The sequence below is a fragment of the Urocitellus parryii genome, chromosome 1, assembly GCF_045843805.1.
Source record: "Urocitellus parryii isolate mUroPar1 chromosome 1, mUroPar1.hap1, whole genome shotgun sequence".
NCBI classification, from domain to species: domain Eukaryota; kingdom Metazoa; phylum Chordata; class Mammalia; order Rodentia; family Sciuridae; genus Urocitellus; species Urocitellus parryii.
In genome coordinates this window covers 250,910,627-250,924,712 of record NC_135531.1, presented here as the reverse complement: position 1 = coordinate 250,924,712, position 14,086 = coordinate 250,910,627, and the positions used below count along the sequence as shown (strand labels likewise).

The 14,086-nt window shown below is 35.0% G+C and overlaps 1 protein-coding gene across 2 annotated transcripts in view; it reads left to right on the top strand.

The window, feature by feature from the left end:
* The window catches only part of Als2 (alsin Rho guanine nucleotide exchange factor ALS2), a 74,096-nt gene that overhangs the window by 32,329 nt on the left and 27,681 nt on the right, over positions 1 to 14,086 (top strand). For both annotated transcript variants that reach the window (XM_026405327.2, XM_026405326.2), the window contains exons 10-13: positions 5,592 to 5,763; positions 7,920 to 8,100; positions 10,748 to 10,813; positions 11,149 to 11,311. In XM_026405327.2, coding sequence (XP_026261112.2) covers positions 5,592 to 5,763; positions 7,920 to 8,100; positions 10,748 to 10,813; positions 11,149 to 11,311 — 582 coding nt within the window. The remainder of the gene's footprint in view (positions 1 to 5,591; positions 5,764 to 7,919; positions 8,101 to 10,747; positions 10,814 to 11,148; positions 11,312 to 14,086) is intronic.

Sequence of the window (14,086 nt, the reverse complement as noted above, 5' to 3'; positions counted from 1 at the left end):
CCACATAAGAGAGAAAACATGATTCTTGACCTTATGAGTCTGGCTTATTTCACTTAACATAATAGTCTCAAGTTCATCCACTTTCCTGCAAATGACATGATTTCATTTTTCTTTATGGCTGACTAAAACTCCATTTTGTGTATATACCGAATTTTCTTTAAATAAATTCATCCATTGATAGACAGCTAGGCAGGTTCCATATTTTGGCTATTGTGAATTGTGTTGATATAAACATGGGAGTGCATGTATCACCATAGTAAGATGACTTTGATTCTTTAGAATAAATATCTTTTGCATAAATATCTTTAGGATAAATATCAAGCTGGATCTTATGATGGTTCCTTACCTAGTCTTTTGAGGAACTTCCATACTGATTTCCATAATGGTTGTACTAATTTACATTTCTCACCAATAGTGTGAAAGTGTTCCTTTTTCTGTATATCTTTCTCAACATTTATTGTTATTTGTATTTTTGATGATTGTCATTCTGACTGGTTGGGATAAAATCTCTAAAGGTTTGCCTGGCATACACCTGTAATTCGAGTGGCTCCGGAGGCTAAGACAGGAGGGTTGCTGATTCAAAGCCAGCCTCAGCAATGGTGAGGCACTAAGCAACTCAGTGAGACCCTGTCTCTAAATAAACTACAAAATAGGGCTGGGGATGTGGCCCAGTGGTTGAAAGCCCCTGAGTTCAATCCCTGGTAAATCTCCCCCCAACCCCTTGCAAAAAGAAATCTCTATAAAGTTTTGATTTGTATTTTCCCATGATGTTGAACATTTTTTCATATATTTGTTGGCTATTTATACTTCTTTTTTTTTCAGAAGTATTTGTTTAATTTATCTGCTCATTAATAGAATTATTTGTTTTTTTTGTATTAAGTTTTTTTGACATCTTTATATATTCTACATATTAATCCTCTGTCAGAAGAGGAAAGATTTTTTTTCCCATTCTGTAGGTTCTCTCTTCATATTTCTAATGATATTCTTTGCTGTGCAGAAACTTTTAAATTTGATGCTGTCGCATTTATTAACTCTTGGCATTTATTTCATGAGTTTTAGGGGTCCTATTGAGAAAACTGTTGCCTGTGCCTAATTGCTAGTATTGACCCTACATTTTCTGGGAGTTGCATATTTTCTTTTATGATTCCTAGAGCTTTGATCCATTTTGAATTAACTTTTGTGCTGGGTGAGAAATAAGAGTCTAGTTTCATTCTTCTACCTGTGGATAACCAGTTTTTCCAGCACCATTTGTTTAAAAGGCTATCTTTTCTCCAATGTATATTTTGGGCACCTTTGTTCAGAATCATGTGATTGTAGATGTGTGGGTTTGTTTCTGTGTCTTCTATTCTGTCCATTGATCTCTTTTATGCAGTACCATGCAGTTTTTGTTACAATAGTTGTGTAATATGATTTAACTCAGGTATTGTGATGCCTCCAGCATTGCTTTTTGGGCTTAGAATTATTTTGGTTAGGGGCTGGGGTTGTGTGGCTCAGTGGTAAAGTGCTTGCCTGGCACATGTGAGGCATTGGGTTCGATCCTCAGCACCATATATAAATAAATAAAATAGAGGTATTGTATCTACCTACAACTAAAAAAAAAAATTGCTTTTGCTTTTCTAGGTCTTTCATTCTTCCAAATAAATTTTAAAACTGTTTTTTCTAGTTCTGTGCAGAATGTCATTGATATTTTGATGGGGATTACATTGCATCTATATATTGATTTTGGTAATGTGGCCAGTTTAGCAATATAAATTCTGCCTATCCATGAACATAGGAGGTCTTTCCGTCTTCTGAGGTCTTCAGTTTTTTTCTTCAGTGTTCTGTAGTTTTTGTTGTAGAGGTTTTTCACCTCCTTGGTTAGATTTATTTCTAGGGTGTTCTTTTGTTTGTGTTTCTGGGTTTTTTGTTTGTTTGTTTGTTTTTGAGGCTTTTGTGAATGGAATTGTTTTTCTGATTTCTTTGTCAGCAGAGTCATTGTTGTTCTATGGGAAAACTTGATTTTTGTATGTTGATTTTATAAACTGTTACTTTGCTAAATTTGTTTATTTGCTCTAGCAGTCTTTTGGTGGAGTTTTTGGATTTCCTATGTATAATATCATGTCATCTGCAAACAGTGACAGTTTGATTTCTTCCTTTCCTTTTTTTATCCCTTTTATTTTCTTCTCTTGCCTAATTGCTCTGGTTAGAATTTCTAGCACTAATATTAAGTAGGAGTGGTAAGAGTATGTGTTTGTCTTGTTCCAGATTTTAAGGGGAATGCATTTCATTTTCCCCCATTTATTATGAGGTTGGCTTTGTATTTTTCATATATAGCCTTTATAATGTTGAGGTAGGTTCCTTTTATCACTAGTTTCTTTGGTGTTTTTATCATGAATGTGTTCTGAATTTTTTTCTAAGGCCTTCTCTGCATCTGTTTTGGATGACTAAGTGATTTTTGTCTTTCATTTATTAATTTATGTATATTAAACCATCCTTTTTTTTGGAGTACCAGGGATTGAATTTTGGGACACTCAACCACTGAGCCATATCTCCAATCCTATTTTGTACTTTATTTAGAGAAAGGATCTCACCAAGTTGCTTAATGCCTTACTGTTGCTGAGGCTGGCTTTGAACTAGCCGTCCTCCTATCTCAGCCTTCTGAGCTGTTGGAATTACAGATGTGTGCCACTGCACCTGGCAAACCTTCCTTGCATCTCTGGAATAATATCAACTTGGTTGTGATGTACAGTCTTCTTAATATGTTATTGAATATGATTTGCCAATATTTTGTTAAGTATTTTTACATCTGAGTTCATCAGGGATATTGGTCTAGTTTTCTTTCCTTGTTGTGTCCTTAGTTGGTTCTCATAGTACATACTTTATAAGTATTTGTTGAATTATACCCTCATGTCAGTATATTGAAAAGCACATTTCACAATGAAGTTCTGAGTGTGTTTCAGGGAGCCCTCAGTTGAATTAGTATACAAATAGAGTAGATGAATTTCTCTTGATGGGAAGTAAAAGCTGCAGGGTCCTAAGAAGGGCTAGTGGCAGACTATGACAGACTTACAGACCATTAACAGTGCTGTTTCTCATTGCTTCCCCTGATCTCTTACCTTTTCATTTTATTTTCTACTGCTTATAAAAATAATCCAGTTCTAAATTAAAAAGCTATATGTGGGATTTCTTGTTACTTCTATATCTTTTCTGCATTTGATTGGGCACATTGCTTGGTGTTGCTTTTCTGCTTTGGTGTTTCTTTTTATAAATGTAAATCATTGATTTATTTCTGTTTTTGTGTTCCTCACTCAAATAACTCATATCCTCAAAGTAACATGCCATAGGAAAATTAACCCTTAGTGCTCCTACATTTTGTATTTCTTATTCTTGTTGAATAATATGTATTATGGACTGCTTTTTAGTCTTTTTCTGGCTAGTAAGATCTTATAGGACAAGATCTAAGGCATCATTGTTCAAGATTTGACTCTTGACTTATGTATAGCTTGTTTTTTCAGCATGTTGATTAGCTGTAATTGTTGACCATATTCTCCTTGAAAGGGTCCACAGGTTAAATAAGGGTGAAATAGGATGATGAAAGGGATGAGGTTCCAGTATATATCTTTGGTTACCATGGGATGTTAACTTTGCATTGTGTATACGTTTTGCCTGCTGGTTTAATAAAGATATGTAAATAAAGACATTGCATGTTTACATTCAGTGGTATCATGGGTGAATGATAAAAAATTCCTTTTACAGAAACCTCTTTTCCCTAAAAAAAAAAATTATATTTTAATGACACATACTAATTAAACATTTACAGAGTATAGTGTGACCTTCAATAAATGTATACAGTGTATAATGATCAATTCAGGGTAATGGGTATATCTGTCACCTCAAACATTTATCTTTTCTTTGTTGAGAACATTTAAAATCCTTTCTTAGTTATTTTGAGATATTCAGTTTTTGCCAACCATAGTTATCCTACCATGCTATAGAACATTAGAAGTTACTCTTTCTTACTACACCCCTATACCCATTGACCACTCTTTCTCCATCACTTCTGCCCCTACACCCTTCCTAGGTTCTGGTAACCATGCTTCTGTTTTCAAATTCAATGAGATTGACTTTTCCAGTTTCCATATGTAAGCATGAACATGTTTTATGGCTCTTTCTGTACCTGACTTATTATACTTAATGACATTTCCTTTAGTTCCATCCATGCTGGTACAAATGACAGTATCTCATTCTTTTTTATGGCTGAATAGTATTTCATTTTGTGTATATATCACTTTTTCTGTATGCATTCATCTATCTGGTGAACACATAGGTTAATTCTGTATCTTGGCTATTGTGAATAATGCTACAATAAACATGCTAGTGCAGATATCTCTTTCACATACTGATTTTAATTCCTTTGAGTGTATACCCAGAAGTGGGATTGCTGGAACTTATAATAATTCTATTTCTAATTTTTTAATATTTATTTTTTAGTTATAGGTGGACACAATGTCTTTATTTTACTTTATGTGGTGCTGAGGATCTAACCCAGTGCCTCACGCATGCTAGGAGAGCACTCTACCTCTGAGCCCCAACCCCAGCCCTATTTCTAATTTTTTGAGGCCTTCATACTGATTTCTCTAATGGCTGAAGTAATTTACATTCCTACCAACTGTGTATGAGAATTTCTCTTCACATCTTTGCCAGCATTTATCTTTTTATTGATAATTCTTTTAACTTGGTGAGATATCTCATTATGATTTAATTTGCATTTCCCTGATGAACTAGTGATGTTGAACATTCTTGTTTCACATATATGTTAGATATTTGTGTATCTTCTTTTGAGAAAAGGCTATTTAGGTCATTTGTTCAGTGGATTTTGGGAAGATTTTTGCTATTGAATTTTTTTAGCTCCTTACATATTATTATTATTATATTATTAATCTTCTGTTGGATGGATGGTTTGTAAGTATTTTCTCCCATTCTATAAGTACAGTATTTTCTTTTCATTCTGTTGTTTCTTTTCCAGTATAGAAGCTTTTTAGTTTGCTATAATCCCATTTTTCTTTTATACTTTTTTGGATGATAGCCAAAAAATACTTGCCCAGAGCAACATCCTGAAACATATCCTCTGTTTTCTTAAAGGAAATTCCTTTTTGTTTTACTTTCAAGAAGGCAAGATAATTCCTAGACTCTTAATTTCATATATAGCATAAGGTTCTTCTTCATTCTCATTAATCTTATGCAAAAGGGGTTACTGAGACTTGTAGCTGTCATTTGGATTTATATATCTAGGATGTCTATGGTTCTAAGCACTTGTAATATGAAATAAAAAGTATCTTAGAGATAAATTGAAGTAGATATATATAACAATACCTAGATCCAGATATATATACAACAAACCAGCTCTAAAATAAACAAATGAAAAAGTCCTGATCTTTAGTGTTTGCAGATTTCCACTATGGTCAGTTTGAAGCGGTTTATTCACCTGCTTAAAAAATTCCTGAATATTTAATCATTTGCATTTTCCAGTTGTATAAGCCAGCTTCAGCCCACCAAATTGGTGGTAATAAATTATATTTTATCTGTAATTTTAAAATTTTCCTCTTTTTCAGCTTGGATATATAAGCAGAGTAACAGCAGGAAAAGACAGCTACCTAGCCTTGGTGGACAAAAACATTATGGGGTATATTGCCAGTCTCCATGAATTGGCTACTACAGAAAGACGATTCTATTCAAAACTAAGTGATATCAAATCTCAGATACTCAGGCCTCTTCTCAGTTTAGGTAAGTTTTGAAACCTCTTCCCACCAGCAACTCCAAATCATCAGGGCGCTTGTTTTATCTGTTCTTCCTGTATTATAAATAAGACTTTGTGGTTTGATTTTTTTTTTTTTTTTTTTTTAAAGGGATGAGGTCTTGCTATGTTACTCAACCTGGCATTGAACTCCTGGACTCAAGTGATCCTTTCTGCCTTAGCCTTCCAAGTAGTGGCACACACTACCTTAACTGGCTTTAAGAAAAGCCTTTGAGTTATGGTTTATTCCTTTTCTTTCCATTCCCCTTCCCCCTCTCTTTTTTTGGACACAGACAATTCAAACTGTTTTTAGTTTCTCACTAGCCCAGCTGTCTCCACCCTATCCTGCTGCTCCCAGAGCTCCTTCTTCGTATGCAAGTTGAAATTGAAACTTTCAGAATATTAATATCTGAGGAAGTAACCCAACATTTGGACTTCCAAGCAACACTTCCAGCTTCACTGGTGTTAAGATATCTTCCATTATACTCTGAATTTTTCATTTTCTTTGCTATAGGTCTTAGAATTATATCAAGTAGATTAATTTGGATTAAATAAGTGATCTCCATATAATTGGTAAGGGCCAGGCCTGGTGACACATGCCTATACTCCCAGCAGCTCTGGAAGCTAAGAAAGGAGGATCACAAGTTTAAGGCCAGCCTCAGCAACTTAGCAAGACCCTAAGCAACTTAGTGAGACCCTGTCTCAAAATAAAAAAAAGGGGCTGGGGACGTAGCATAGTGGTAAAGCGCCCCTGAGTAAAATCTCCAGTACCCCCACCCCCAATTGTTAAGGGTCTTATCTCACATTAGCACAAGTTGATTAAATCTATTATTTTTCTACTCTTGGCTACAAAGAGGGATTAGAAGTGAGCTGTGATGTGGAGAAAGTAGTTACTGTGGTACTCAATAGGATGCTGCTTTCCAATAATAACTGGGACCTGAGTCTCTGGGAGGTTAGGAAGGAATGTGGGGTAAATAGATCAGGGGGATGTTTGAAGATAACCATTCCTTTTTTTTCTTCAAAGTTTTTTTCTCTTTGGTCTTGTGCTGGGAAAATGGAGAGGAAGTTTCTTTTTCTCTTTTACTCCCTGCTGCGCTTTGAGGACCTAGAATTTAGGCTAATCTCTAGCATATCAGTTTTCCTACATTAAGATGACATTAACTTGTGTGGGTTTGCCTATTATTCCTAATAGAAAAACATCTGCTTTCCTAAGAACTACCTCATTCTTTGTGAATACAATCACTTTGTAAATTGGGGATGATCTCATTTTTCTTTCTTTCTTTTTTTAATATGCTTTGCATTTTTAAATGTTCACAGTCCCTATTCTGTAAATTCTCTCTCTTGGGTGGGCCTAACACTATAGGATTTAGACAAGGGAAAGGGAGCAACCCCTCCTTCCTGGATTACTCTGGAAAGAAAGTGAAGACTACCTTTCCCCTGCCCCAGTTCCCAATGTCTGTGTTGGTCTTATCTGATCTATTCATCTATTTCATTTCTTGGAAAGAAGTCCTAGAAATGAATAACTTTGGAGAGGGAAAAGGCAAATAATCTTTGGATGCCTTTTATAAAATTCAGGGTGATCTAGACAGTATTATTTTTGGTTTGCCCTCCCTCTGCATTAAACTTGTCTAAGGGGCAAGTAGAGAAGAAATAAGGATAAAATGCTGAAAAGGTTAATCAAGATATAACTATAGAAGTGAGTTTAATTCCTGGATAAAAAAAAAATTGTGTGAAATTGAATAATTCACTTACGTTCTATTAGCTTCATATTACATGTTTTCAAAACCTGAGACATGTTGGGGTAGCTCAGAGGTTCTAATTTGGTTAATCTTCAGCTAGAAAGGACTTTTTTGTTTTTAAACTAACTACCTGGAATCTTAAAACTAGATCTACTGGGTCAGAACTTAAAAGTTCCTGTGAATTTGTTGTAAGTTTCTCAAATGATTGGATTCCATGATTTCTGAAATTGCTTTCTGTAACATTTTCTGTAATTATTTGGGTCCTATAGATGAAAATACATCTCAAAATGTTAAGTATTCTTAGAAAAGTAAAACTCTTGATCATATAATCATAATATGATTTAATTTAATTTAATCATAAGAAAGCATTTGGTCTTTGTGTTGTCATCATTATTATTCTGTTGCAGAAAATTTGGGCACTGTGCCTGCAGTCCAGCTGTTACAGGAGGTGGCAGGCCGTTTCAGCAAGCTGTGTTACTTAATTGGTCAGCATGGAGCCTCCCTGAGCAGCTTCCTTCAGGGGATAAAGGAAGCCAGGAGTTTGGTCATTCTGAAACATGCAAGTCTCTTCTTGGATAGTTATACAGAGCAAGTATCCAGTCCCGTGTCATGTTCAATCTCTGCAGGGTTATTCTGCCAAGGAGAACAGCTCCTTAATCAGAAGAGACTAGATTAGGGAGAGTGATATAAGGTAATAGAAATTGAAAAGCAGTATTTTAATTTTAAACCGACTGTAGTTCTGCATTGTTAAAATTCAGTTTTCTTTAATGGGAAAAAAAATTCTGGATTCTCTTATTTCCTTCTATATTCTGGCAGTGATTGATAGTATACTTAATTTACATGAAATGTGCTGTAGTAAATCTGATTATTTTGTTTACTTAAGTAATTTTTAGTAAAAGTTGAGGAAATAAGAAATTAAACAAAATTATTTTAAGACCAACTATAAATATGGAGCTGTTCTGATGTCTGCTTTTATTTATATAAATGGAAGGTTTAAAAGGTCTACTATATTTAACATAAAAATATTTCCTCGATAAAACATAGAATTAGTTATGGAAGGTTCTTTCTGTTTTTTAAGTAAACTTTCCTGGGTGTATTTGAAAATTTAACTTAGAAATTTTCTCATTTTGTCTTGATTTATATGTTGATATTATGATTTAGGGCATACTTTATGAATTATTTTATTGTATACTATTTTATGCTGCTATGCTGAAATATGTATTGGTTTTATTCTTTACTCATTCATACCTCAACCATGAATTTATTTTTATTCCTATAGATGGTACAAAATATAACTGTGTTTATGATTTTTTTTGTTGTTGTTGTTACAGGGGTTGGACCCAGGGGTGCTTAACCATTGACCCACATCCTCAGCCCTTTTTATTTTTCATTTTGAGACCTGGTCTCACTAAGTTGCTTAGGGCCTTACTAAGTTACTAAGGCAGACTTTGAACTTGTGATCTTCCTGCCTCAGCCTCCTGAGCCACTAGAGTGTACCACAAAACCCGGCATATTTATGAATTTTTTTAAAAAATATTTTTTAGTTGTCAGTGGACCTTTATTTTATTTATTTGTATGTGGTGCTGAGAATCAAACCCAGTGCCTCACACATGCTAGGCAAGCGCTCTACCACTGAGCCACATCCCCAACCCCATGAATTTTTTAAATTGTTTTATTTGTAGTAAAATTCATATCACCTAAAACTTACCACCAAAACCATTTTTTTAAAGTCTACAACATCTTGAGTTATTTTTATTAAGAATTTTTTTCCTACCATAGTTTTTTTTGTTCTAGAACTGCATATAAATGGGATTATAAAGTACATATAAGACTTTTACTACAAATACTTTTTTCATTTTTTGATACTGGGGATTGAACACAGGGGTGATTTTACCACAGAGCTACATTCCCAGCCCATTTTGTTTTTTATTTTAAGTCAGGTCTCACTAAATCTCAGAGGTTCTTGGTAAGTTGCTGAGGCTAGCTTTGAACTTGTGATTTTCCTGCCTCAGCCTCCTGAGTCACTGGAATTATAGGCGTGTACCACTTGAGGTGGCTACTATGCATACTTTTGAAGTTCATCCATTTTGTTTGTGTATCAATAATTCATTTCTTTTTGAATCTGATTAGTATTCCCTTAAATGAGTATACCACAATTTGTTTACCTACCTGTTTGATAGATGACATTTGTTGGTCCCCCTCCCACCCCCGTTTGGGTATGTTCTGAATAAAGTTGTTAGGAATGTTTTTACACACACACACACACACACACACACAAGTCCCTTCTTGGTATCTGTGACAGCACATGCTTATAATCTCGGGGAAGAGAGGGAGGCTGAGGCAGGAGAATTGCAAGTTCAAGACCAGCATGGACAACTTTGTGAGACCCTGTTTCAAAATATAAAGGGGATCTGAGAAGTATCTCAGTGGAAAAACGCCCCTGGGTTTAATCCCCAATACAATAATAAAATAAAATACAGAATTTCCCTTCTTATTTGGTACGGTGGCACACACCTGAAAGCCCAGTGACAGGGGAGACAAAGGCAGGAGGATCTCAAGTTCCGAGCTAGACTTGGCCACTTAATGAGACACTGTTTCAAAACAAACTAACAAAAAAGTGGGGATATAGCTCTATGGTAGAGTACCTCTGGTTTCAATTCTGAGTATGACAAAAAAAAAAAAAAAGAGAGAGAGAGGGTGTTCCTTCTCTTTCAAAATGAGTATAAAATTAATGTACCTAGCTTAGAGCAGTTTGTCTACCTCTCTAGCAGTGTCAACATGTAATCAACATTTTCTAATATTTTCACACTCAGGCTCTTTAAACATGTTTTCTTACCTTCTCTATTATTCATTTTCTGAAATCTTAGTTGGGAAACTTGAAGATTAAATTTTCATTAAAATTAAACAACCTTAATCATATTTTTTCTAGTTAGTTACCATTTACTATCTGCCAAATAAATTCAGCATCTTCATAGCTTTAGATGCTTTTAAAATTTTCTGTTTTATTAACATTTACCCCTAAACTGGCATTTACCACTCCCCACCCTCTTGTGATTATCCCACCATCTGCTCTTTTCTTCATTCCTTTACAGTTCCCAAATGTTGACATCACTAAAGTTCTGAAACTCATTGGTGAGATTTCAAGAAGCATCTGTTCCAGATACTTGCTTGAAAACTCTGAAGAACTATTTACATTTTATCACTAATATACATGTGTTTTCTTTTTTTGCTCAAGGTATTGCACATCAATTACAAATTTCCTGGTTATGGGAGGATTCCAACTTCTTGCTAAACCTGCCATGTAAGCAAATGTGTTCCTCCAGTTATCCTAATATCCAAAGATCATGTTTTATAGTGCTGTGTGTTTTTGAGGGCCCAGGGAAAGTCTTTTGACTTGATCCTTTTACTAAATGAATTAAAATTTAGACTTTTTGCTTTGAAAATAACAGGTAATGGTGTCATTTGGTCTCTGATTATTCCCCCAAACTGTGAAATATATGATTCATTTCCTAGAACATAGCACCTAAACATGTATATTCTGAACAAAGATACTATCTGATAAAATTTTCTATACAATGTCCTGCGTATTAGCTAATACCAAATTATTAACTGAATTTTTTTTTCTTCTACCTCCAGTGATTTCTTAAATAAAAACCAAGAGCTGCTGCAGGACTTATCAGAAGTGAATGATGAAAGCACTCAGTTGATGGAAATACTGAATACATTGTTTTTCTTGCCAATTAGACGGCTTCATAATTATGCAAAAGTTTTGCTAAAGCTTGCTACTTGTTTTGAAGTGGTAAGTTTCCATATGTACTCCCTTTGGATACTTATGAAGCTAAAGGATCATGGTAGTCTGTTTGGGTTATGCTACCATAAGATCTAAAACTTCATTAGTATTTACATGTGTCTAATTAAATTTCTTTTTCTTTGGGAACATAAAAGTGTAGGTAAATCTAGTTTTCTTTGCTTTGGATTCAGCTTCCTTTCAGGACCATATCCAAATGGATTATATTCACTTTATGAAACTGTGTCTAAACTTGAGATCCTATTATGAGTGCTACTCATTCAGTAGTTGTTAGTGTCTGTGGAATGCATACTGAGTATGAGTGACACGGAACTCTTTAAACCCTGGCTTCTGTATAATGGTACACACTTGTGAGGTAATGGAGTTACCACCTGGCCTGGATTCATGGTAGACTGAAATCAGGTGTTTTGGTCACTGAAGCAAGTGCTTTGAGAAATCACTGTTATAGGATTTTCTCAAATGTTAGCCAGTCTACTTTCTGTGTAAAATTAACCAATTGGAGCCCTAGGAAATTAGAACCACTGTAGGATTTGGGTATAAGAGCTGATGCTGAGATATTCACTTTTGAAATTATACTGAAATGTATGATTGCATTTTGTTTCTACTCTGAAGAACTCTAGAGAAACCGTAATGATTCCAGGGTTCCTTAAAATTTTTTTTTTTTATCTTTATTTGTTTATTTTTATGTGGTGCTGAGGATCAAACCCAGTGCCTCACATGTGTGAGGCAAGTGCTCTGCCACTGAGCCACAACCCCAGCCCCCCTTAAAACCATTCCAAAATTATAATCTTCTGATCTGGACAGATTCAGTCCCCAGAGTGACCCAGGAACTGATATGGGATTTCTGTATTTGATACTTGTGTGATCTCTTATGTGTTTCCTTTAGTCTGATTTTATTTTCGCCCAGACTGATCTAGTTTTAGCTGTGCAGGTTTGAGCCACCAAATAACCCAACAAGATGGAGATTTCACCTCAATATGGCCTCAGTTGATCAAAAATTTTCTCTGCTAGGTCAGCTTAGAATTGTTCAGCAAGACTGGTGTTGTACTATTTCTAGTTTGAAGGGCATAATTCTGAGGAATAATCAAGACTGTTTGTCAATCAAGGCCTTGCATACTCTAACCCTCTTTTGTTTCTAGTCTTATCTTTTCCTGTGTCTGATACGTTAGTCATGTGCTTTATATTTCCTTCCTAAAGTAACCTTAATACTATCCTCACTATGGAAACTGTAAAGGCCTGGCTCCAAAGTTTTATTATTTTTTAAAAATCAAGCCCTTCTAGCCTATACTGCTTCTTCCTCCTATTCCCAGCTCTTAACAGTTAGTTACTTCCTCCTCTGTGCTCTGCCAGCACTTTATTTCTCCATTATGTTTTTTAGTGCTCCTTGTCACAGTGTATTGAAATCATCTGTGTGGAAGTTTTCTCAAAACACACACCTGTGTTCCATTATTGTAAAGTATAAGTTAGTAAGTCTAAGGTACAACCTAGATCATCATTTTGTATATTTTTTAAACTTCCCCATAAAAATTAATAATATTTAATGTTTGTTTAATGCATTTCATCTTCTAGTTTTTTGCTCTCCACATCAAACCTATGAAATAGGTATTACTACTATCCCCCTTTTACAGATGAGAGAATTGAGGCACATCAGAGAATTGCCAGAGCTAGAATTCATATCAGGCATTCTGACTTCAGAGTCTGTTCTTTTAACCACTTTCCTTACTATATTGTCTCCTGATATAGAAACTATTTTAAAAACTTGCATTATCCTGTATTACATGTTTTTCAATCTTTCCTGCCTACTTATAAGCTCCTAGAAGACAAATCTCTTAGATACTCATTAAATGTTTGTTAAGTACTTTAAAGTTGCTGGGATTACAGGCATCCAGCAAATATGAATATAAGCCACTCTTACCTTCTGCTCATTTACCATATGGCGCAGCAGTTGTATCCTGTCTTGGCAGTTGTTTCTATTTTCATGACAATTCTAAGACATTTGTCCTTTTTTCCATGTTGTGATTTGCATTAATAGTACAAAAGTAAAGATGGGTAAAACCACTGGTTCCTTAGCAGGAATCAGGCAATGGTAGGTAACAAACTGTACTAGCCTTGTACTTGCAGTTTAAAACCAAAACAAAAATTCCAGTTTCCCTTAAGAATGAGGAAGCAAGGGCAGAGGTTGTGCCTCAGTGGTGGAGTGCTTGCCTAGCATGCGTGAGGCACTGGATTCGATCCTCAGCACCATGTAAAAATAAAGGTATTGTGTCCACCCACAACTAAAAAAAATAAATGTTTAAAAAAAAAAGAATGAGGAAGCAGTTAAAATTATTAACTTTATTTAACCCCGGCCATTGAGTAGATATCTTCTTAATTCTCTGTGTGATAAAAGGGAAAGTACCCATAGAGCAGTTCAGCTATCACCCCAAGTTTTTCTCAAGAAAAAGCACAATGGCAATCAAGCTGAGAACTGCTATTTTTTTTTTTTAACTTGAGTGGACAATTTAAATGGACAGATGATAAACTATGGTTACTCAGATTTGGGTATTGTGAGATATTTTCTTAAATATGAGTAAAGGAACCTATTGTTTCAGGGAAAACATGATGATATTTGTTGCCAATGGTAAAATCTGAACCTTTTTCTTTTTTTGGTATGGGGATTGGATTCAGGGGCACTTTACTACTAAGCTACATCCCCAACCCTTTTTACTTTGAGACAAGGTCTCACTAAGTTGATAAGGCCGGCCTCAAACTTTTGGTCCTCCTCCC